Source organism: Gekko japonicus, unplaced genomic scaffold (genome assembly GCF_001447785.1).
Source record: "Gekko japonicus isolate JY-2015 unplaced genomic scaffold, Gekko_japonicus_V1.1 scaffold5, whole genome shotgun sequence".
NCBI lineage: Eukaryota > Metazoa > Chordata > Lepidosauria > Squamata > Gekkonidae > Gekko > Gekko japonicus.
This window is the reverse complement of record NW_015168652.1, coordinates 2271558-2297666: the sequence shown is the minus strand read 5'-3', so window position 1 is coordinate 2297666 and position 26109 is coordinate 2271558. Positions and strand designations below refer to the sequence as shown.

General features: G+C 44.7%; 2 protein-coding genes across 2 annotated transcripts in view; one reads left to right on the top strand and one right to left on the bottom strand.

Annotated features, from left to right (window-relative positions):
- The window catches only part of FBXL13 (F-box and leucine-rich repeat protein 13), a 75179-nt gene that overhangs the window by 46748 nt on the left and 2322 nt on the right, over window positions 1-26109 (bottom strand). Inside the window, exons 3-4 of the mRNA XM_015415053.1 lie at window positions 18706-18806; window positions 2204-2333 (exon numbers count right to left, since the gene is read on the bottom strand). Coding sequence (XP_015270539.1) covers window positions 2204-2333; window positions 18706-18806 — 231 coding nt within the window. The remainder of the gene's footprint in view (window positions 1-2203; window positions 2334-18705; window positions 18807-26109) is intronic.
- LRRC17 (leucine rich repeat containing 17) overlaps window positions 2031-26109 on the top strand; it is a 43779-nt gene continuing 19700 nt past the window's right edge. Inside the window, exon 1 of the mRNA XM_015415072.1 lies at window positions 2031-2263. The gene's annotated coding sequence lies outside the window, so the exon portion shown is untranslated. The remainder of the gene's footprint in view (window positions 2264-26109) is intronic.

Sequence of the window (26109 nt, the reverse complement as noted above, 5' to 3'; positions counted from 1 at the left end):
CTGACTAGAGCCAAGGGGATGGTCCTGGTCACACCCCCCCCCCCCCAAGCAGGGAACAGAGATCTGAAGATATTAAGTACTTGAAGGACTTCAGGAAGAAACTTCTGGAGACTTAAAAGCTTCTTTGACCCAGCCTGACCTGGTAAGTGGGTGGGAAAAAGAGGATGATAAAACTTCTGGAGGCAAGGAGGAAGGAATCTTTGGTGCTGATTCCATCAAGGCAGGCAGAACTCTTAACTGAGGTCTGGAGTAGGTGGCCATTACCATGTGTTTGCCTGCACACCTGAAAGAGGCTTGAAGGTAATGAACTCCTGTAAAAGATCTGTAACTTTCTAAGCTAGGGACCCTGCCTTACATTTAACATCTGATAGGGCATGTATAGAAGGAGGGACAGCGGAATTGCTGTGCTAAGAATATGCTTGTGAAGTTTTTCTTTTAAATAAGTGCTTTGTAACTTTTGATCCTGGTAGTGATTTTCTGTGCCACTTGGACCTAGGGTTGCCAAGTGAATTTTACTCACCGGCGGGGGAGCCTCGCCACGCTCTGGAAGCCGTCCCTCGTCGTGCGCGCGCACCGCCAGCACGTCACCGGAAGTGACGCGCGACGTCGATCACGCTGAGGGCGTGGCCCCATCGTCTGAGGGAAAACCATAGAGTTTTCCCTCCGACAATCGGGGCCACGCCCCCAATGTGATCGACGTGGTTGCGTCACCTCTGGTGATGGAGCCACGCTGCGCTTCGGGGGGGAGTTCCCCCCGGGGCCCGATTCTGCGGCGGCAGAAATCGGGCCTCCAAAGCGGGGGTTTACCCGCCCCCCCCGCCTCCACTTGGCAGCCCCACTTGGACCTCCACCAGCTTGAATATGCCATGTGAAAAGGAGCACCAGGAGGAAGGTGATGGCAGTTGGCAAGTGGCTACTTCCCTAGTGGAGCACAAGGCAGCAACCTGTCCCCACAGTAATCAGGCACTGGGTAGTGGGAGACACAGAGGCAAGGCCTCAGAACTTGGAAGGGAAACTGGGAGTCCTTACCCTCCCAGTGGGCAATTCCTACAAAGGTCAGTTAGAGGCGGCAGTTGAATTGAGAAGGAGAAAAGCCCCTCCTCTTGTTGGGAAGCCCAGGAGAGCAGGGTGGAGCGGGGGCTGAAGGCCAGAGCAGGACTGTTCCGCCACAAAGGCTTTTGGCTGGCCTCAACAAGATGGAGGCAACCAGCAGAAGGGTTGGAGCAGTACATGGGGGGTGGTAGCACAAGGAGGTGGTGGAGGTCACTTACAAGAAACACTTGGAAACTGTGAGAAACTATGTGGTAAAATCAGAGTCTTCAATGATGCCTAGAGATACTGCCATCACTTCTAGCTTTTCCTTGGAAGTGACATCATCATGCTCATGATGCTGGTGAGTTTTCCCCCTGCTTCTGCTTAAGAGTGGTGGTGGGCAACAATTAGTGATTTTAGAAGGGAGTCAGAAATATTGTGGTCTACATTGCAATCTGAAGCCAATTTACACCCTTCCAAGTCCATTGAACTCAATGTGCTTAGAAGGGTGCAACTGTGTTTAGGACGGCAATATTAGTCTTCTTCTAGTGATAGCCCAGATTGTATAGATTGGGTCATATCTTTTCTCATACCATATTGGGCTGAAAATATGAAAGAACCTCTGGGCAAATGTCTGCTAAACAGATGGCTATTGATGATTGGCATGTGCGTAAGACCGTTGATGAAAGAGTAGCAGCAAATTGCCTCACCACTTTTTAATACTTTACAAAACAAGGGAAAGGATATTAGAAAGCACTTTGCTGAACTGATTTCCTTTTCAGGAAATCCTGTCCCCCCTCAAAGATCTTTATTTGTTGTTTGCTTGGTCACTAAGTATCTTTAAAGTCTGCTGATCTGGAATAATCTAATAATATACATGGAAGTAACAGCACAAATAAGCATGTTTTCACTCCCCCCCACCAAAGCAATGCATCCCTTCATTATGCAATGGGTCTGGTTGTTTATAGTTAAGACACACACTGGAGGGAAGCCAAAGCCTATAGTGCTATTCCTCAGGAAAATTTAAGCAGCTGTGGTAATGTAATTTAAAACCTCTCAAAAGTTTGCTGCAGTACAAGCACAGCTTTAGTATACCATGAGTGCTGGATGCCGCTGGTCATCTACAGGATTCCCTTCTGTACATTATAGAAAAGAAAGCTGAAATGCAAACCTGGAGGCAGCCTGAAAGATCCAGATAGATGAGTTTGTGACATCCTCTTCCAGAGCCAAGGTACTGTAAACCTTTGTCTGTGAATTTTCTGCAGTAAGCTAAATTTAAATATTGCAAGTTTGAGAAGCTCCTTTACCAGATAAAGAAGAAAAGGGGGGGGGAGTTACTACAATAGTGTGCACAAAATTCTGATGCAATCTGATACTCTAGCAGAAAGACTTTCTAACAACATGGATGGATGTTTGAGTTTAACAGGGTTGTTCTCCTTACTGGAATATAAATAACTGATTGCTTTATTTTTCTTAACACACGTACTTCATACTCCATGATATTGATACTTAGCTAAAATAAATACTGGTGATTTTTAAAATAAATTCTGATTTTAAAATTATTTTGCCTGGTTGTTACTCCACATATTTTTGCAGTAACACGGACAAAACCTCAACAATTTTATGGGGAAAATTGCAGTAATGGTTCCACATTGATATTATAAGCTGTGCATGTTTCAAATGAAAACCAGAACTCTATCAAAGGATACCAAAGCATACAGGAATTAAACATACTGTTAAACTGGTCCTGCTTCTGTAATACTTTCCTTTAAAGTTTGAAGATACTATAGTAACAAAAGCAAAATGCAAACTGGTAAAGCCTGCATATCTAAAAGACTTATTCACTATAAATACAAAGGCAAACAAAGAGAGTAGGTTAGACCATATGTGCAGCAAATCTGTACACTGAAGCTATGTTCTCTACATCTGCTTGCATCCTATTTTTATGATGTAAATTGAGGCATTATACTGAAAACTATTAATTTTGTTCAATTCTCTTCAAGTTAAAATAAATATGCAATGTAATCCCATAATAACCACAAATGAAAGTTTTCAGAAAGAAAATTACAACATATCATTAAGGACATTCTGGTCTGCAACAGACTTAAATTTTGGAAAACATTTTAAGGCAGTTTCACAAGTCAGCAAAAAGTAGGGATTTGAAAGGTTGGGAACATCCACAATGATGAAAGCAGGATGCCATAGCCCCTGTTTGTGATCTATCTATGGGGGGGGGGATAAACAATGCATTTGGTGGGGAGGGCGGGATACAAATTTAATAAATAAATATAATAAATAAAAGGGGATGGAATTTGAAGTAATGTAGAAAGTAATATAAAACCATAAAATGGGTTGCCATCTCCCCGCAGGGAGTGTGGGAATCTCCCACCCCCAGTCCCTGTCCCCGATCAGCTGGCCAGAAGAGGGGGCTTAGTGGCAGAAGGGGAGTCCTACACCAGGATCTCAGTGTCATTTCTGCCAATACACTGACAACACTTTGGTACATACCAAAAGTGACATTATTGCATCACTGGCAACATGGGGATGTTCTGGTATTTGGACAAAAAAAATGGGTAAAAATGGCTTTTACAATAAAACAAAAACATTAACAAAATATATAAAACATGTAGGTGGGAAAATTTTCTATGATATGATACAGGCCAATGTTTTCAAATGATTCTACATTAACATTATCACATTAATTTTTTTAATCCACAAGCTATGATTTATATTGAACAACATACAATTTAAATATTTTTGGAGTTGGTAAGGTGACTATGAGTGTAACATATTATGCCATATCTTAATAGGCATCATCAAGGAGATGGAAAAGCCACACCTCCCAGTTGTACAGACATTTTTGCTTCCACTGGTCTACAGCTAGCTTTCTTTAATAGTGCTGTCCTATGCTGAGTTACACTATTTTAACTCTATTAATTTCAGAGAGTGTGACTCTCTTTAAAATTTCATTTTTAAAAATTTACTTCATTTGTACCCCACCTTTCTCCCCAGTGGTGACCCAAAGTGGTGTACATCACTCTTGTCCCCTCCATTTTATCCTCAACCCTGTGAGTTAAGCTGAGAGCGTTTGACTGGCCCAAGGACACCCAGCAAACTTCCATGGTAGAGGAGGGATTCAAACCTGGGTATTTCAGATCCTAGTCCAACACTAAACACTGTACCACATTGGCATAGCAGATGTTGTATTTTTTATCTTTTCTATTTTGTGCTCTTTATTAAGGTCTCATGCATACCTTATTTTTCTGGACTTCAAATATTTGTCTAAAACCTTTATAAACGAATAAATATAAGAAGTCTCAAATACAGTGCTGAGCCCAAATAGGTTTCACTAAAAATGTTGATAGCCCAAACAGGTTTCAATTCAACATGTTTAGGAAACATTTTCTCCTGTTTTCTTGGTGGGGGTGCTATAGAGAGAAGGCATTCCACTGTCACCCAACATACATTTAGGTGATCTGTGGGGACCTGTACCGCCCCCCTTTGGCATTCTGCAGTACTCTATTGTGAGACTTATAATGATCCCAGAATACTGCCAATATGAACTGACTATATGACGACATTACTGAGGGCAAGTACAGAGTGAAGGCAATATCTGTTAAGGAAGCAAGGCTCTTCTCTGAAATATCTTTGTTTGAAGAGAATTTAGGCATTTAAAAATTGACACAAGGACCTGATCCTTATTGGGCCTGTTGTGTGATGACACAGGCGATCTTATCCCCCCCCCCCAGTGCCAAAACAGCCATGGGGGTCAATGGAATTAAGTTAGGGCTGCCAAGTGTGGGCGGGTGGCGGGTAAACCCCCGCTTTGAAGGCCCGATTTCCACCGCTGCGGAATCGGGCCCCGGGGGGAACTCCGCCCCCCAAGGCTGCGTCACCGGATGGTTCCCCCCCCCGACGATCTGGGCCATGCCCCCAACATGAGTGACGTCGCACGTCGTCACTTCCGTTGACGTGCTGGTGGTGCACGCGCGCTTTGCATGCGCGCGCATCTAGAGCCAGCTCCCAGAGCTGGAGGAGCCTCCCCCGCTGGTGAGCTTGCCAGACTTGGCAACCCTAAATTAAGTAAATGTTTGGAAAGAAGCTTGTGGAGGCTGTTTCAAAAGTTTCCAACCCCCCCCCCTCCATTTGCACTAAAAAAGGCTTTGGTTGATGCCAGGGGTCGTTTCGTAGAAAAAGAGCTAGGGGAACTCATTAGCATAACTCATTAGCATATGCCACACCCCCTGACATCAGGGGCTCGGTGGTGGACCTGCAAGGCCGGCGGGAGTGCGAGGAAGCCCCACCAAGGCCCTCCCTGGCCCCAGGCAGGCAGGGGTGGGGAGAGGCAGGGAGGAAACAACTTACAACCAGTTAGAGGCAGCCCCCTAAAATTCCTGCTTGGCCCCCAAATGTAAACAACCTAATGCACACAAATGTTACTATCCAAATAAATACACAAATTCAGGCCAAATGTCATGGCATTTTGCATTTGTTTCTTGTTTATTGAAAGCAACTCTTACTTTTAGTGCTACTAAATGGGTGAACTGAATGAAAACTCTCCTTATTCTGAAATGTGTTTGCCATTCAAAGCTTTGCAAGACAGGAACTAATTCTACAAAGGATTCTAAACAAGCTTGGAGTTAATTATACAACATTCTAAGTTTTAATAGTGCCATTTCTGGTTTACATTTCTTATATAGCTTATGAAAAATGCTGTTAAATAGGGGGAAATAAGCTATTAACCAAACTGTAACTATTTAGCGAGCTTACACACAGGACTTCCCTCCACTGGTAAATAAATTTTCATACTGGAGACTTCTGCCAATTTCAGCTTACTGCTAAGGCAGTTTTTACACATCTCTTTCCTCCTGAGCTGTTTCTTTTTCTTTCTTTCTTTTTGGATTTAATGATGACAGGAAGTGAATGTAGCTAGGATGATACAGTTTGGCAAGCTCCAAAATTTAACAGTAAAACTACAAGAAGTCAAATGTCAATGGTGAAGAAAGAACACAACACAACTCACAGTGATCCAAATAGATTGGTGCTGAAGTTGGAATACAGGAAGCTACAGAAGATACAGCTGCTTAGAACAGTTTTAATGTGTAATGGAGAGAACCATTGCTTGGATGATCTCTTTTTAACCGAATCTTGCTTTTGTGGAGGCAAATGCCAGCAATTCCAAATATACTGGTGAAGGTCAGAGGGGAAAAAATCAGGCCCATGAAGGCTGCTTTGTATAGAGATATTCTTGCTGGCTTCAGACATTGCTCATGTTGATATGAAAATGTGCAAACATGCCTGGAGATAATCGGGCTGGAACATATTCTGACACATTTGTTTCGGGTACAATTCAAGGTGCTAGTCTTGCCCTTAAAAGCCATATATAGTTTGGGACCAACGTACCTGAAGGACTACCTACTCCCTTACGAACCCACCTGACCACTACAGTCATCTCCGGAAACCCTGCTTTGGGTGTCCTGCCTTCTGAGATTAGGTGGTGGCAACCCAGGAAAGGACCTTCTCGGTTATGGCACCAAAGCTCTGAAATTCTTTCCATAGGGAGATTAGTATGGCCCCATCTGTTACCATCTTCCGCCAGCAGGCAAATACTTTTTTGTTTTGTTTGGCATTCCCTCAGTGATCCTTCCTTCCTTCCTTACCAATGTTTTAATTGCTGTTTTTATGTCTTTGTATGCTCTTTTTGTAGCAGGAACTCCTTTGCATATTAGGCAACACACCCCTAATGTAGCCAAACCTCCAAGAGCTTACAGAGCTCTTACAGGGGCTATTGTAAGCTGTTGGAGGATTGGCTATATTAGGGGTGTGTCACCTAATATGCAAAGGAGTTCCTGCTACAAAAAGAGCCCTGTTTAACTCTGTTTTTAATTTGTTTTAATGATGTGCGTTGGGGAGGTTGATTTTAGTGGTTTTAAAATGTGATTTTATCATGATGTTTTAAATTGTTAGCCACCTTGGTGGCCCTTGTGAGGGCAGAAAGGTGGGATATACATTTTGTAAATAAATAAATACAATAAAAGTTAGTTCAGCTTCCTCCTCTTCCTCCTGCTTTTAATTAATGCAAATACATAGTTAAGTTATCTCTTTAACAATAGCAAGTTATCTCTTTAACAATAGCTATTCTTAACACCTCAAGCAAGCATCACCATGTTGTCTTTATGACATTCTTTATCATGAGCAGCTGAGTTGCATAAATAGGAGCAAACTGGGGATTGGGGGCTGTGGAGAAACGCATTTTATTTCAAAGCCTAGGTTCTGCATAAGCCCCACACTTGGCTTTTTAAAGCCTTTCTCTATGAGCAGAAAACAAGTAGGAAGGGGGAAGTCAATTGCTCCGAAGGATCATCCATCCTGCCAATGGTTCTAACTTAAGGAACATTTTATTGGGAGCATTTGGCTGTACAATCTCAGGAGAATATATAGTTGACCAGAGAGAAGTACTACTGGACATGTGATTGCACTGGAGGCTTCATTTGTATTTTTGTATTTCTTTCCTTTGCCCAGTGGTAAACTTTGGAACAATTGTTTTCTGGTCTTTATTCCATATTTTGTATATGTAAGATTGTATATATTTTTACATATCAGCCAACATGTTCTGTTTGTATTAGACCTCTGAGGAAGGCCTGTAAAGGCCGAAACGCGTTAGGTCTATTTCATCAGCCCTTGTATGTTTTTATATTTGTATATGAGGTATGAATGGACCCTTATTTGTTATTTTAATTTGTGCTGAATAAATGCATGTATATTTTTGTATGTTTCTGAAAAGTATGCAGACGGAGAGTGATTTCAGCTAAGCATACTTTTATTAGTCAGGAACAAGACGAAGCTGGCCGGCTCGCAGGCCGGCTTATATTCCCTTAGAACCCACCACCATAACACACCCCCAATTCCCTATAGGCTATTTACAGTAACCAAGAGGCCTATTGGCCTCACGGTCTGGGACCTAGCCCTCTGATTGGGCCGGTCTAGGATCCTACTGACCCATTGTCTTTAGGCGCGAAGCTTGAGGTTTTGTCCCTGGGCAAGTCCGGACATGCCCGGCCCTGTCAGGGCTGGATACACTACAGTTTCATAATTAGATTTTTAGAGTTGGCCCTCTTCTATTCTTGACTAACCTTTTTAGGTTCTGAATTCTAGGTTTTAGGTTCAAGTTTTTTTCCCTTTTCTCTTTTTTGTCTCTAGTGAGTACCAAGCCATCAAAGCTTTGCAGATGCAAATGGCCATCTTGGTCAGAGACAATGAAATGGCCAGCTCTCACACTGGCTGGAATCTGACACCCAGAAAGAGACAGAGACTTGAAATGTAGGAGGCTAGATGGTAGCTTCCTGATGACCACCCCCCCAAAGAAGAAATGTGACCCACAGATGGTACAGAAGAGATAAAATCCCTTAGAACAGAGGGACAGGGGTCATTTTTGTCTGATTCCAAATAGAGATAACTTGCAGGAGGGAGCTTCACACCTAGCTCCATCTTGGATAGCGGCTATTGCTACATGGATCAGACAAAGGGCTGGCTGCCTAGACAAAGGGGAATTTCAGACAGGCGATAGATTCCGGAAGGGAACCGGTTCTCAAACGGGTTCTGGTCTGTCATTTCAGACAGAACCCGTTTGAGAACCGGTTCCCTTCCGGAATCCATTTGCCATCTGAAATTCTGCTTCAGTCCCGTTTAGGAACCGGGACTGAAGCGTTTTACCTGTCATCCACTTCCAAGTGGTCTCCAGTGCCCTCTCCCAGTTCCGATACACTTTTTTCCTGCCTTTTTTCGCCCTCGCAGGCGATCTCCGGCTGTTTTTTTTTGGGGGGGGGAACGTTCGATTTATAGCGTTATAGCGCTATAACGGTATAACGGAATAGCATTATATCAATCCCATTGGAATGCATGGAGTGTTTTGTTATACTGCTATAGCGCTATAGCGCTATAAATCGAATGTTTAAAAAAATCCATCACCCGCACGGGAGGAAAACGGCGGGAAAACAAAGCGGTGCAAGTCTGAAATGCCAAACCGCTTCTGATCCAGCTCATTTCCGGTAGGGGCAAGCCCTGTGTGAAATGGCAGCCCTGTACCGGTTCACTTCAAAACGGATGATTGCCGGCTTGAAACCGGGTGAAACTGGGTAATGTGAAATTCCCCAAAGACTCCAAGGTAAAGGGAAGCTTTCAGAAAGCTGTAACTTCTAAGCTTAAAGGGCCTGCCTTAGAATGAGACCAGCTAGGGCAGAGGTGTTAAACTCTTATGTTACGAGGGCCAGATCTGACATAAATGTCACTTTGTCAGGCCAGGCCATGTGTGCCATAAAATGTAATGCCAGATAAACTGTATAAAGAACAGCAGCCAGTAAGCTCTGAGTTGGTATATCCTCACTGCAAGGCCCCATGGGCTGGGGAGGTGCAGAGGAAAACCCACATAGGCAGACTGGAGAGGCAGCAGTGCAGCGCTGGGCAGATGCCCCCACGATGCTTGACTGCTGCAGATGAGGTTGTTCTGCCATGCTGAAGCCATAATGGAGTGGCTCTGCCCACTCCCCCCAACACTCCCACCCTTGCATCAGTTGCTCGCAGGCCGCATAAGAGCCATGGGCAGGCTGGTTTCAGCCACCGGGCCTTATGTTTGACACACCTGAGCTAGGGCATGTATAGAGTTGAGGGGCAGAGGTCTGTGTGTTTGCACCTTTTGTTTGTAGTCCTTGCTCAATCCATTACTATGAAGAGTACAGATCTAGCCTTTTCCCTTTTAATAAATTCTTTACTATTTTAAATCCTGGTAGTAGTTCTCAGTACCATTTGGACTTCTACTGTTTGAACAGGCTATTCAAAAGAGGTGCTGGAGAAGAGAGGTGGTTGGTTGCTAGATTGTTAATTCCTGAATTGTGCAAGTGTAGTAAGTCATCCCTGTGGTAACCAGTCATTGGGTAACAGAAGACAACAGCACTAGCCAGAACATTTAATGAGAAACATGAAAGGAAAGTTTGGTGTGCTGGCCTCTAAGCAAGTAATTCTGAAACTGAGCAGCTGGTGGCAGTGTACTTATTGAGAAGTGCAAGATAACCTCTCCAAGAGTCAGGCAAACTGAAAGAGCAATCTGTCATAAGCAGGGCCGGCCCGAGGGGTTTCTGCGCCCTAGGCCAGGCTGCCTCGTGGCGCCCCCCTCAGATGTCAACCTCCTGGTGGGGCCTGGAGACCTCTCAGCTGGGTCCCAGCAGCAGGGCCAGCTGAGAGAGGGCTCCGTTCCCTGCCCACTGCCTCCTCCCTGCCCGCCCGCCCAGGGGGCCTTTCTGAGCCAGAGCTGCCACTTGGCCCAAGCCCTTCCTGCGGTCCCCGGCCAGGAAGCGGCCCGGCGGCGGTGGGGATTGGCAGCGGGCGCCGCCAATGGTGCTGGGCGGACCAGACAGGGGCGAGCCTCCCTCCCTCCCTCCGCAGGGACCCACCCACTGGGAGCAGGGGAGTTGACCTGGGCCTCCAAAAACCCTCCCCTGGTCCTCATGGGCCACTCCCTCTCCCTGCGCAGTCGAGGGCAGACCCGAGAGCCCGCTTGCCCGGAGGGAGTTCCGCCCGCACCGGCGCACGAGCAGGGAGGGAAATACGGCTGCCCGAGGACGAGAGGGGCGCGGGTGGGGAGCATGGCAGCTGGTGGAATGGTGGGCAGGCCGGCAACGGCGGCGGCGCAGGCAAGGTCTCCACCCACGCTCCTCTTCGTCAGGGCAGGAAGGAAGGGAGAATCCCACCAGCTGGTGGCGATTGGGCTGGGGGCGTTCTCCTTGGCCTCCCGCCGGTGGGCGCCCCCCCACTCTGTCTCTACTTGGGCTCAGAAGGGAAGCCAGTGAAGCCCCCCCCAGCACGTCCCTGCATCACCGCCCGGGTGCGGGTCTCCAGCACAGCCATCCCCAGCCTCTTCGGGATGGTGGTGGCGGCAACCCCGAGCCCAGGTTGGCTTGGTGTGCTGACCCACCTGGGGCTGGCCCGGGGCTGCTTGGGGTGTTTGTGTTCAGCCTCCCGTTCCCTGCAGGGGCCAGCCCAGCCCAGCAGTGTGGAGAGGCACAGCAAGGGTGTGCGGCGCGGCGTGGCCCCACTGGGACCCCTGGGCGAGCGGCATTCCAGCAGATGCAGACATGGCACACGAAGGTGCCATCCCTGCCTCTTTCTCCCTTACTCTCGCTAACCCCCCACCCACCCCGATTCTCATCACTGCCTCATCAGCAAGCCCCGCAAGCACCCCGCCACCGGCAGCCCCATCCCTGTCGCTACACCCGGGGGCGCTTTTGCATGTGGGAAGGGGCCGGGTGGGCTTTGAGCAGGGTGGGGGCTTTTGGTGAGGGGGCAGGGGAATTGGCGCCGTGCTAGTATCTCCGCCCTAGGCGAGATACTAGCAGGCCTAGTGATTGGGTCGGCCCTGGTCACGAGGAAGACACTAGATGACTGCTGGTGCCTAGATACCTTGCAGGGCTGAAACAGAGCATGGCTTGTTCCCTTCCAAGCCTTTTGACTTCAATGGACTTACTCAATTCTGCCCTTAGTGCAAAGTGCACAGGGTGATGCCATATGAGCTCCAAAGAGCAGATCAGAATGAGTTATACCTACCTACCTCATACTGCTTCTTAATTTTTTAGTTATAATCAGATTACTAAAATATAAAAAAGTTAGACTCCATTTGAACAGCTGCGAAAATCTATCACAGATGCATAAACTTTCTCAGCTAAAAGAATGATAGGTCTGCTGCCATCTTCTAATAAAAGAGGTAATGTCTCACCGTATTATTGGAAGGTTTTATTGTGATTTTAAATGTTCTATTTATTATATACTGTATTGTATTTTGCACTCGGCTTTGCCGCATGTGAGCCGCCCTGAGCCTTTGGGAGGGCGGGCTATAAATCAAACTAATAAATAAAATAAAAAATAAAAATAAATACATAATCTATATTTTGAAGCAAATGAAGAGTTAAAAGATTTCTAGGCTCAGAAAAGTAGTTACATTCAAAGGTCATGTGGTACAGAGTGTCTACATTACCTGTGCCACAGTCGCATATTCTATCAGAGTATGGTTTATTAAGATACCACCCTTGCAAAACTTTAGATGGTATGGCATTAAGGCGCACCAACATAAAGGCACGCCTATAGCAAGGCACAGTCAAATATGAGCGGTAATCGGGGAGCTCTCCAGTTGGAAGAATACTAGCTGAGTAGAACAAACATGTCATGCTCTACAGATTGTACTGTTATAATCATACTTATATAGACATTTCTTAATCATTCTTATGACTTCCTGTTTGGTAACTGAATAAAGGAAGTCCAAGGAAAGACTGAGGAGCTATAGTCATTGCTGAACAAGTTTATCCCAGTGGGAAACATAACAATCCTCTCGGATTAAGCCAAGGTAGCCTTCAACCAAGTCCGAGCTTCAAGAGATGGTTACCCAATTCAGCTTGGAGGGATATCCCCGCTGCACAACTCAGAATTCTGCAGATGGAGCATATGAATTTGAGAACTGAATCCAAGGACTCCGCTATTTTGGCAATCTAGATACCTGCTCCATTAAACTTTGCACAGCCACCTTGGTATTAAATAGTTTGATGGCAGCTGGGATATACTGAGCCCCAGATGAATAAAAGAAACAAAAGATAACATTTGATGACACTGTAGCCAATCTTTTAACATGAGCAGCTTGCACTAACCAAGTTGATCTCTGGTCAAACCAAAACCCTAAGTATTTAAAATAGGAGATTTCCTCAATTTAATTCCCATGAATTTTCCACTTCTGGTGTACATGAAATTTCTCCCCAAAAACAACTATCTTGGATTTTTGATACTTAACCAGTAGGTACTCTTCCAGACAGTAAGACACAAAACCTTCTATCTACCGGCTGTGGCAGGTTGTCTGGAGACAGGAAGGACAGGGAAGCAGACATGCCCACCTTTCCCCCGAGCCTCTCCGCTTTTGCAGAGAGACTCGGGGGGATTTAAATGCCTGGGTTCCCTGCCCAACCTTCTCCAGAAAAGATTGGGCAGGGAACCCAGGCATGTCTGCCTCCCTGCCCTTCCTGTCTCCAGCCATCCTGCTATGGCGGGTTAGCTGGAGACGGGAGGGAGGCAGACATGCCCGCCTTTCCCCGAGCCACTGGGTGACAGCAGACACCATGACACTCACCACACAGAGCTGTCTCGGGGCCACCTGGGACTTGCAGCGGGAGCTGCTACAACCTCCTGGCCCCTCCCGACACCTGCCGCAGCAGGAACCTGCAGCGAGGTGCTTACCCGATGCAGCAGAGGAAGTAAGGGAAGCCCCGCAACGGCAGGACCCCGAGGCGTGGCAGTGGAACAGTGAGACAAGACACAGGAGGCATGGAAGCTAGGAGCAGCATCGGGAAGGCGGAGCCCACTTGGCCGTGCCAGAAACCGTGGGGCAGAGCGGCGGCTACCAAGGGCCAAACAGGGAGCCGAGGAGGACCGTGACGCCGGAGTGGGAACAGCCCCAGGAGCCCAGAACGGGAAGTGGAGAGAACAAGGGTGGGGCCAGCTCCGGGTGGGTCGGCGTCACTCCCTTTGAAAGAGGGCATGGCTACCGATGAAGGGTGGAGCGGGGAATAAGGAAAGCAATAAAAGGAAGAGAGGAAGGGGGCCGGGGAGGAACCAGAGGAGGTCTGTGAGACGGAGAGAGAAAGGGAAAACGGCAGAAGGCACAGAGAGAGAGAGAGGGCTGGTGAAGGAGAGGCAGCCAAACCTCCGAGGGGCCAAGAACGGTGGTGCAACTGCTCTGAAGTGCGCCCCTGGTCTGAGGCCTTCCTTCCTCTTCATACCTTGAAAGACTTTCCTGTGGTCTCGTCCACACACCCTTCCCCTGCTGCTGGCTCCAAACCTACCCTGCGGGAGGGGCGCTCCCTAGTAGACTCTAGATGCCACGGCTACCAGCAGGAGACCTCCAGGGGAGCAGTGGGAACGTGACAAGAGCCTCAACACCACACCCAGCCACAATGACAGGGGGGATCAGTGGCCTCTGCTCCCCTAGACCCTCCTCCACTGCCCCATCATAAGGGACATCTCTGGAATACACTGGCGTAGGGGTCAGTCAGATCCCTGTTCTGCCCCTCCCCCCCCATCAGGATTGCTCTGTTGGTCCTCTAACTGGACAAACTAAATTTTGTAATGATTCTCTCAAAAAATGCATGCCAGCCAATTACTGGGAAATGTGTGAAATGTACTGTGGCAGAATTATAAGCAAGATGGGGCAGTTCTGTACAGCAGCCTGAATCGGCTTAGGCGTCTCTGTTTGGTTTTCTCCCATAAGGCTTTGCAGGAGGCTCTTCAGCCTGACAATGCACCCTGCACTCTGCTCTAACAGAACTGTTTACATTTCTGAGTTCCAGCCTTGAAGCCAAAACAGACCTGTGGCTCCAAGCGCTTCTGCCTTGACAGGGAAGGTATTTTTAACTTAGTAATACAATGAGTCCAGTCAGAGTCTTCTGGTCAGAAAAGGAAGGGTCTGGGTTTCATCAGGACCATCCGATTTCTTGATTGATAGCTAATCTGAATTCTAAAGGTATTTAACACCAGTGTTTGAGATGCTAAGGGCCCTCTGTCAACACTGTGGTCAGGTCTTGCCAGAGTGGCCGGAATGCATTCCTAAACAGATAATAATTCCTAAATGAATAAGTGCACTATTTGTCCTTTCCCTTCTGTAAGACAAATCCTGAAATTTCTACTTGCTTGAAAATTTGTGCAGTATGGTTTTCTTTTAATAAACCATAGGTACTTTGGAACAGCTCTCTCTCTCTCTCTCTCTCTCACACACACACACACACACACACACAGAGGCACACAGACAGTCAGACACTCTATAGGGTTCCTGCCCATTTCACACATACCCGTTCTTGAGCCAGGTGGGGATGGAATTCTTAGGAAAAGGTCCTGGACTCTTAATTCTCCCAATATGCACCAAGGGGCCAGTGTTTGAAAATGCTGTCCTGGAACATTGTTAGATGGAAATTTAAAAGCTCCTCCCCAAAAATTAAAGAACTACTGGCACAGAATGACTTTGTGTTTCTTCAGGAGATCTGGGCCCTAGATAAAATTTTGTTCTCTGGCTTTCAGGCTTATTCACTTACATAAGAACATAAGAACATAAGAGATGCCAATGTTGGATCAGGCCAAAGGCCCATCCAGTCCAACACTCTGTGTCACACAGTGGCCAGAAATACCAGTGCCATCAGGAGGTCCACCAGTGGGGCCAGGACATTAGAAGCCCTCCCACTGTTGACCCCCCCCAAGCACCAAGAAGACAGAGCATCACTTGCCCCAGAGCCCCTATCTATACCTTGTGGCTAATAGCCACTGCTGGACCTCTGCCACTTGATGCTATTCAATCTGGTGGTGGTATGGGAAGACCCTCAGGGGGTCTCCTTAGTTTGATATCACTGTCTTAAAAGCCTCCCACTTGCTAATCCCCCACCCTTGGGCATTAACAGTTCTTTTTGAGATAGGCTCCTTAACATTGGTCTTAATAAACGTTTATTTGCTTCCACAGCAAGTAAAGAAGTCAACTGTTACTCTTTGGGATCAGTTTAATAACTATGTATATTATTTGATGTGCAGATAGCCTAAGGAATCGTTTATTTTTGCAGGTGATTTAATGTACATACTGACACTGCCCTAGAAGTCTTTCATTTTGTGTCTCTGGGAATATTAATGGAGGAAACGAGCCTCCAGCTCACACATTTTTGTCTTAGCTCAGGAAGGATGGCTCCAGAGCAAACTGATTTATACAGTAGCCAAATCGCTCACTCACAACTTTAATGCCAGTAGCTCACAAAGTAGAATTTCTGCTCACAGGACTCCATAGCTTAGAGGGAACATTGGTTGTAACCACCTTTATAGATCATCTAAGGATAACAAGGTCAATTTGTCTGGTGAACTAATGGCCACATTTATACATAGTAAAAAATTGATTGTTTTAAATGGTCTTAAGTAGACCATGGGGATGCCCAAAATAGTCATCTGATACCCATCTGTCAAGACCCCAAGAAATTGAGAGCAGTAAAATGGAGTTCTGAAAACTATACTTTGTGTAGAACCTTGATGTTCTCAGATAAATTTTGTGCTCTTAAGAGAGAAATTACTGTAGGATCTTGTGTGCATGATAGCTGTTGCAAGCTAGAACAAATCTACTCCCACTTGTTGCCTGTGTACACTAAACCGATCTATCAATATAAGGTCCTGAAACCTACAAAAAATAGGTTGTTTAATCTTGAGTATAAGTGCCTCAAAATGTTTGCTATCAGGCACTTATGGAATAGTAGCTCCTCAATTACACTACAAGTTTTTTCTTTTTTAGAAAAAAGCTTATAGACAAAATATACAGGAGTCCTGACCCCCCCAGTGGGGCAATTCCTACAAAGATCAGGTGGCAGCGGTTGTTGAACTGAGAAGGAGAAAAGCCCCTCCAGTTGTTGGGAAGCCCAGGAGAGCAGGGTGGAGCAGGGGCTGAAGGCCAGAGCAGGACTGTTCTGCCACAGGCTACTTTCAATCTTTAAAGCCATTTATAGTCTGGGCATAGAATATCTAAAAAACTACATATTCCTATTTCATCTGTCCCATCTACTAAGCTCTTTTGGAGCAGTTAGAGTACCACACTAGGATCTGGCAGACCTGGACTGGAATTCCCATGAGTAACCTTGGGTCAAGCATTCTCTCAGCCTAACCTACCACATAGGTAGTTGTTGTGAAGATAATATAGAGAAGAAGAGAACTATGCTGAAAGCTACTTTGGGTCCACATTGGTGATAAAATGGGGTAGAAATATAAATAAATAAATATTCAGGACAGTCCTTCTACCACTTCTTCTAGGTGGTCGCCCCACAATTACTGAATCCTCCCCAGCCCCAAGGTTCTCCTGATATCCCCCCCCCCTCTTTTGCTGTCGAGTTGCAGCCCATAGGGTTTTCAAGGCACCCCTGTAGGGTTTGAAGGCAAGAGATGTCAGAGATGGTTTGCCATTGTCTGCCTCTGTGTAGTGACCCTGGTATTCCCTGGTGGTCTTTTGTGCAAATACTGACCACAGCCAACCCTGCTTAGCTTTCAAGATCTGACAGGATCAAGCTAGCTTGTGATATCCAGGTCAGGGTGATACCCTCTCTGGATACCTTTAAACACAGAGTAAAACTTGATATTTCCTCAGGCTTTTTAGTCTCTATAAGTTGTGTGTATGCATGTGTATAATACTTATTTACATTTTTTACAGTCCACCTTTCTCTCTGAGAATCAAGGTGGATCTTGCTGCCTGAGAATTTAAATCACCAGGAATTGAACATACAATAAACAATGCAATAAGGTTTGAACTATAGAAATCTGAACACCAGAAATCTGAAAAGAGAGCTGAAACCAAGATTAAACAAAGCATATAGCAGGCCCATACTTATAGCAACAGGCAGTACATACTACTATACATAGTAATATAGTCCACAGTGCCTATATCTATATATTAGAAGCAGCTGTAGTTCTTTAAAAACTGCTGTGAGGCCCTTATCTGGATTGGGCACACAATGCTGCAGCCCCAGGAGCTCTTCTCCCACACAAAATTTCATGTGGCACTTGAATAAGGCAGGCTCATGTGTAGGGATGGCCAAGAACCGGCTCACGAACTGAAGTTCATCATGAATTTTGGGCAGTTCATGAAGCCATGTTTGTGAACTAAGGAGCCGCCACAACTTCCACATATTTTGATATTGTTCATGGCAGTTCATAGTAGCTTGTGAAGAATAGAAAGCAGGAGGTTAAATAACTTGGAGCCATTTAAACCCCTGCTTTCTGCTCTTAATGAAAAACAGCTGAGCTGCGGGGAGCAGAAAGTAGGGGTTTAAATGGCTCCAAGCCATTTCATACCCAGCTTTCTGCTGACCACAGTTTTTTGCGGCCAGCAGAAGTCTCAGGTGAAATGCCTACAAGGGGGTGAGATGCCTCCCCAGGTATTCCCCCAGATTTCTGCTGGCTGCAACTTTTCCTGGCCAGCAGAAATCTCAGGTGAAATGCCTACAAGGGGGTGAGATGCCTCCCAGGTATTCCCCCAGATTTCTGCTGGCTGCAACTTTTACTGGCCAGCAGAAAGTAGAGGTGGAATGCCTGGGAGGCATTTCACCCTCTGCTTTCTGCTGGCCAGGAAAAGCCTAGGAGGCATTTCACTCCCTACTTAATGTTTAAACCCCTGCTTTCTGCTCCCTGAGAAAAAGTGGTGGGAAGCAGAAAGTAGGGGTTTAAACGGCTCTGAGCCATTTTAACTAAAAAGCTGAGCAGTGGGGAGCTCCTAGCCTCTCAGCTGTTTGGTTTAAATGGCTTGGAGCCATTTAAACTCCTACTTTCTGCTTCCCACCACTCTTTCTCAGGGAGCAGAAAGCAGGGGTTTAAACTTTGAATGACTCATGAACCAATACAAACCAGTTCAGTTCACAAACCAGCCTCCCAATTCATATGGGTATGTGGTTTGGATCATGGTTCAGCCATAAACTATGAACCAAACTGCAAAAATGTGGTTCATGCCCATCCCTATTCATGTGAGCTGCTAATCTTTACAAAACAAATGGAATCCAGAGAAAGTTGAGATCTGGTCCAACTTTTCTTCATAATGTTATCTTAAAATTCAGATTTCTTTATAAATGATCAGTATGCTTTTACCTTGATAGAAGTCTTAATGTCCCATTTGTAATATCAGTGTGAGATAAATTTAAATGAAGTAGAGCTGGGCAGCCTTCTGATACAAGCCTCATTAATTCATCCTGTTTAACAAAGAAAACCATAAATAGAATTAGTTTGGTTTCATAGAAGTAAATTAATATAGCTGTGTGTCAAAGCATTTTTAACATTTTACACTTTACTTCAATACATAGACATCTTGTAATGTTAAATATAATTACATGGCCAGCCTCCTACAGCCAAATTCAGGACATAATGCAAAATATAAATGAAACAGAAGTAATTAGCATTTTGGGGGGAAATGTGTTTTCAAACTGTCCACCTTAAAGTGTGCTGGTCATCCTGTAATTAATAGCATATTTTCTGAAACATAAAAAGGAACTGAAGCAGATAATGGCCACAATCCAAAGATCTTCTTGACCAGCAGTGGGCTGCATATGTTCACCTGTCAGCTTTTATGGTATAGTATTTTGTAGATGGAACAGAGGCTGGAACCATTCCCCCCCCCTCCCTAATAGGTAATTAGTGCTATACAAGCTGATCTTGCCGAGTATCTGATAGGGATAGATAATGTGAACACAGTGCATTATAAATCATCATATGGGACAGTAATGGATTTTGTGTGCTCTATAGTAGAAGACTAGACAAATCCCAGGAGCCAGCTTGTCATGCCACCTAGAAATTTCATTGTGACTCTAGTATTTTTGTGGCAGGAATAATTAGAAAATATTGTCATAAATAACACTGAAATAGAAGTCTGGCTCCTAAATTTTGGGACTGGCTTCTGTTTGTGTGTGTTAAGTGCCATCAAGTCACTTCTGAATTATGGCCATATGAGTTAATGACCTCCACAGACTTGCTCAGGTCACCTAGACACCTATTCTGCTAAAGAGCAGAGAAGGAAGAAATCAATTGAATGGCTGCTAACAAGAACTGTAGGTGCTGGAAATAGTAGTCCAACTTATACACCACTTGCTGGAACTTCATTCACAACTACATTCTCATCTTCACTGTTGATGAACCTCTAATGTTTTTGATGCAAATACACTTAGTGCTGCACAAGGAGTGCTCTCATATGCCCCTTCATCTGCCAATAATCAGGAAGAAATTGGGGACACTCACACTGTTGTTGGAAATGCTGAAAGCAATATGTCCAAGCCAACTATGTCTGATGGTGGAGTGTCATGTCAGAAGGGTGTAATGAAACCAGCTTACAAATTAGACAACACCTTCAAATGTTTTCACTGAAATGGCAACACTATATTTGATGTAGAACATATTTCAAGTCTCCTGACACAGTAAAATTATTTTCAAAGATTATGCAAGTGCCCCCTATTTCAAAAGAATGTGGGACTATTTACAGGACTGAGTTCAGAAACATGTGGAACAATCCTATCACATTTAAAACACTGAAGAACTCCGTCTCTCAATCTTGACACCTGTTGAGACATCATATATTTCTTCTATGGGAAAAGCAATATGCAAGGCCAATGAAAAACTGGCAGATAAAGTTGTTGTCCTCCTCCTGAACACTTATGGAAATGCAAAGAAAATGAGTGCATACTAATTTCCTGCAAGAGTAGTTGTAAGTAGGTTAGCCACTGTTTTTTCTTGTGATACTGCAGAAGTGGCACACAAGACTGAGATGGAGTTTCAGTACTTGACTCCCAATGCCCACAAGGAATTTCTGCAGTATACTGTAGAAAGTGACAGTGACAGTCTCATCAAGACACTGAAAGAAGAGACACTGGCAGTGTCCCTGTGGTGTGGTGGCACTGTGGTCCAAACCAGAATTGACAAAACTTATGTAGTGATGAAAGACATTACAAGATTTGGTGATAAAAAGCAGTACTTTCTAGGTGCTAGTGAATTCTGTAGCCGTGGTGCAAGAAGAGTGCTGGATGCAGTTGAGAGTGCTTGCAGCAACAGCTGGATTCAAAGCAGCTAGACATATCTTCAAGCATGTATCCTTGTTGGTGATAGATAACCAGAAGCCAACCACTACTCTCTCCTTGCACTCCCTCAGCTTTTTGAGGTCAGATTGACAGTTTTCCTTCGCACTAGTACATTCAGTCCTTGTGTCCTGGTATTCCATAGTCCTTCTCATGAAGAAGTCTGAGGAGATGGCAGCACATGGGTTTTTTGCATTCCTCCTTGATGAAGACAACCTCTTACTTATGTCCTTTCTGGCTGATGTACTTACTGTCTTCAGTAGGTACCAGAAACAAATGCAAGGAGATGGTGTCACCGTCCTTGATATAGAGCAGGGGTGGCCAAACTTGCTCATCGTGAGAGCCACATAGAATAAACGTCAGATGTCTAAGAGCCACAAGACAGAAACAAATACTACACTCAAGTTTTTTTTAAATATACAGATTTGCTTTTATTAACATTAAATGAGATTGCCAAAAATAAAAACAAAAGTGGTAGAAACAGTTATTGATAATGATATTTGTTTGCTGATGAGATTGATTTGTCTAAGAGAGAGAAAAAGAGAGAGGTGGAAAGAAAGAATGAAAGAGGTGGAAAGAAAGAGAGAGAGAGAGAAACAAAGAAAGCAAATAGATGGGAGGGAGGGAGGGAGGGAGGGAGAAAAAGTATGCCTCCCCTTCGCTTCCCAGCTGCCCTGCCAAGAGCCGCACAATATATATGAAAGAGCTGCATGTGGCTCCCGAACCACAGTTTGGCCACCCCTGATATAGAGCAGCTGACACTGTTGGTAAAATCAAAGCTGCTGGCACTGAAAGAACAGCCCTTGCTTGGTGGGTGGGTCAAGGCTTTTAAGGATGAAGCTGTTACCTAGCCAGATGGAACAGTGATGCTGAAAGGAATTCAGGTGACAAAAAAAAAACAGATGAAGAGATGCAAGGAACACCACCAATATGTATCTGACAGAGAGATATTGGTGCTGTCTGCAATGAAGTCGTTGACTCACTTGTTGAGCTCCTGAATCAGTGCTTTGAAGTTGATGGTGATCTGTTGCTGATTGTGAAGCCATTTGCCACATTGCAACGTTTGGTAAACCTGGAAGCAGTTCACAAGTTGCTATGTACAGACGTCAACCTGGTACAGCTTTCACTAGAATAGGGTGAGATACTTTGACTTGAAAACATTGATGGGGCTTGCAAGATGACATTGTCCCATGGTCCATTTTCTTGCACTACTCAAAGAATACAGAAATGTGACCATTCTCATGGCCCATATTCTAGCAGCTAAGCATCATAGTGCTGATGTTCAACATCTCATCAGTACAAGTGTCACACTGGAGTCCATACACAAAAACAGAGTCTCAGTTGAATCAGAAAATGAATCTATCACAATATGCTACCACTGATTGAATGGGATCCAAGGGCATCGGTGTTTCTATGGAAGAATAAACGAGAGTACAGAACGAAAGACACAGGTAAAGCAAGACAGCAGATGAGATTTAAAGGCATTTTCTCAGAGGTTGGCAAGCAATATTGCTCATCTCACCTCATCCCAGATGGTGATGATCCAACCATCTCGAATCAAAGGAGATTTTGACATGACCCATGGCACAATGGGGGAAGTTTTCTGCATTTGTATTACTATGTAACTGTTGCATTTAGAAAATGTTTTATTTTCAGAGTTCAATATGAGTTAATTAATACTTTTGACTAGTCTCAAGTAGTTGGTCCCAATAAGATACCTATTAATATATGGTTATGAAGACTGAGAGAACAGTAATCATCTTAATTTTTTACTTCTTTATCTTTTTTCTCATCTATTTGTCTTAAAATATAACCTTGTTCCTTTTTAAAGCCCATACTGCCAACTGCACAAAAAATGACTACACATTTTATTTTCCTACTGCCAAAAGTGCACCCTACTGCACATTAGAATAAACCCTGCCTAGAAAATCAATCTCATGACCAGTGTTCCCTCTAAGCTGTGTTAGTGTGAGCTAGCTCACAGTTTTTTTAGCCTCTGGCTCAAACATTTTTGTCTTAGTTCAGGAAGGATGGCTCCAGAGCAAACTAATTTATGCAGTAGCCAAGTCTCTTGCTCACAACTTTAATGCCAGTAGCTCACAAAGCAGAATTTTTGCTCACAAGACTCCACAGCTTAGAGGAAATATTGCTCATGACACTGCTAGATCTGCGGCACTCCATCACTTCAGGCAACTGGTTGCTTGTCTCTGCTCTGCAAGCATAGACAAATTTCTGGCTATGATTGAAAGCTCTCCTGTTGCCATCAGAGGATGGTAAGTGTGAAGGGGGAAATGGTACTCATCATGTGTGTGACTTTGTTTGTTCTCTATCGCTGTCACAATGCTCCCATTTGGCTCCCAGTAATTTTGTCTACTTTTTGCATATCTTACTGTCACTGTTTGATTTTTCTTTCCATGGGTAACCTTCCCAGAGATGTTTAGCTGACTGTGCCAGCATCTTTACCCTAAGCATTTAGCTAATGCAATCTGGGTTCTTTGTGCAAAGGTGTGGAATCATGCCCATCACTTTCTTCAAAACTGATGACTTCCAAATGTCCATTCAGATGTGGAAATTGCAAAGTTTCCCATAAAAATGGCAGCCCAATCTCAAGGTGAGAGGTGGCTCCTTTGCTAGTGTATTCAAAAGCCTAGCCAACAGGAAATGCTATACATATTTTCCATGGAGCATGGACAGGAGCAGAAGGCTGCCTGTGCAGGGAAGTCTATGTCTGGACATGGAGCACAGAAGCTTTGAGCCAGAGAATTTACACATTTATCTGAGCTAACATGGGTTCAGGGGCTGTGTAGTTATGATATGCTTTACAATGTGTGGCTTATTTTTAGTTGTCTGCCACTCTGTTGAAGTATGTATGCTCTCCCTGGATTCTCTAAGCATTCCACTTGCACCTTCTCCCTTATATCAATAAAGCTTTGATTGCTTGGTGTAAAGTGGGATACCTCAGCCATGTAACTCACAACAGAGAGGGGTGTGCACATGCATGCACAACCCAGAGAGTAGACTGTCTGCCCATGTTCTACTAGTTAAACCCCCTATATGCAATCCTGAGCAAAATTACACCCTTGAATAAAATTAGAGTTGCACTGCTAAACTGTTATATGCAAAATACATTGATTTTTTTTCTAAACAATAAATTTTCTAAAACAATAGGTTGGACCCAGGCTGAATTTTCTCCTAACAGAAGGCACATCTGTCAGCATACCAGAACTTCCCTGCCCCTGCCTCCTCCCATCTAATCCCATTGATTTACCTGAAATGTTATTCCCAGAGGACAGAGATGGTATGAGGGGAAAACTGGAGGTCTGCAGCAAGAAGGCAGGACTGGTGAAAATTGCACTTCCCCTTTTGCTAATGGAAAATTTAGCCTGATCCAACAGACTGTACCTCTTTATCAATTAAATAACAATGGAAAATGCCTGTCACTCTGATGGGCTCTACTGGAGAATCCATTCTGTGCCTACTGCACCCCCGATGTATCTTGTTGCATCAGCAGTAGTGCATCAGCAGTAGTGATACTGTTGTAGCTAGTGCAGCTACAGAAGCAAGTAAACATCAGTCTAGAGGCTGGCATTCCCTATGCCTCACTGGCAATGATTGTTAATGAATAAATGGGTCACCAAAATGACCATCAGAATGAACACAAAAAATAAATTGTGAATCCATACAGGGACACATGTGACAACTTGATTTACTCTCCGTTTTTAACCTTTTCTTTGTCCTTATCATAAATAACGTTTTCTTTTACCATTATTTTCAAGCAATATAATATATGACCTGTTTCTGTGTAACAGGATGGCATTCGTTACTGCTGACTCTCTAGCTGACAGACAGCCTACAGTGGTAGATGCATTAGCTCTGTTGCCTGTTTAACTGCTGCTACTGCCCTGAGATACATTAAGTGTAATTATTTCTCTCTCCTTGCTTTATGGCAGCAGTACTATTTTAATTTCTTTTTATTTAGTAGTCCACCTTTCTCACTAAAAGAGACTCAAGGCAGATTACAGAATGTAAACATCAATTCAAACAAAGAGGAAAGACCTCCAATAAACAATGCAGTAGGACTAGGATTACAGAACTGGAAAACAGTGCAAACAAAAAACAGCCTCAGGAAATTAAAAACTGTCTCAGGCTTGAGAAATCATAATTTAGAAATTGTGTTACAAAGATGGAAGACAATGCAGTAAAAGGAAGATGATACATAAAATAAACATTGCAATAGACTACAATCCTGTCCTTTATAAAAGTGACCTCCTGAACTGTTTCATTCTACTATCATTCTAATCCATTTGTAAAAATGTCCTCCTAAATGTTTGTGATTTGCACCTTCTACAAACTAACAGAAGTGTAGGCAGCCTTCCTGACTTCCTCAGGCAGGCCATTGCACAGGATGGGAGCCACCACAGAATATGCATATGATAGGGTTGCCAGCCTCCAGGTGGGGCCTGGGGATCTCCCGCTTTTACCACTGATCCCCAGCCGACAGAGATCAGCTCCCCTGGAGAAAATGGCTGCTTTGAAGGGTGGACTCTATGGCATTGTACTATGCTGAGGTCCCTCCCCTCCCCAAACCACACCCTCTCCTGGTTCCACCCCCAAAGTCTCCAGGTATTTTCCAACCCAGACTTGGCAACCCTAGCATATGAGCAGGCAGTTGCCAATTTTACCCTTTTACAGGTAGCAGCTTCAGATGGCTGAAGCTGATGAGGCTGAAGTGAAGCTAAAGGGAGGATGCTGCTGCTACCACTACAAGGTAAATAGAAGATAGGCAAGGGCCTACACCTCTCATGCACCTCCTCCCCATACTCTTCCTTGAACTGACACTCTGCTGGCCTCAACAGTTCATTGCTTCTGGACCATCAGTGGCTATTAGCCACAATGTATAGATAGGGACTCTGGGGCAAGTGATGCTCTGTCATCTTGGTGCTTGGGGGGGTCAACAGTGGGAGGGCTTCTAATGTCCTGGCCCCACTGGTGGACCTCCTGATGGCACTGGTATTTCTGGCCACTGTGTGATACAGAGTGTTGGACTGGATAGGCCTTTGGCCTGATCCAACATTGGCATCTCTTATGTTCTTATGACCAACATCAGTTTCTTACCAGGCCACTTTTTTTTTTGGGGGGGGGCTTGCTTTATTGTTTAATTGTCTTAATCACATTTTTTCTGCATAAGTCCCCTAAGTAGGTAGAGACCCCTACTCTGTTTGTGGCCTGGTTTTACTTCTTTCATAATCTGTGCATTGGCCAGACATTTTTCTATTAGATACAGTAATATGGCAATTGTGAAGATAGGGACTTTTAGTTGAGAAATAGAACATAAATAAACTAAACTTGATTATGAGGTTTGGGGTGGGAGGGATTTCCAACCTGAAGCACTACAAAAAGATAACATTTACTACAGATCTACTATAGCCTGTCT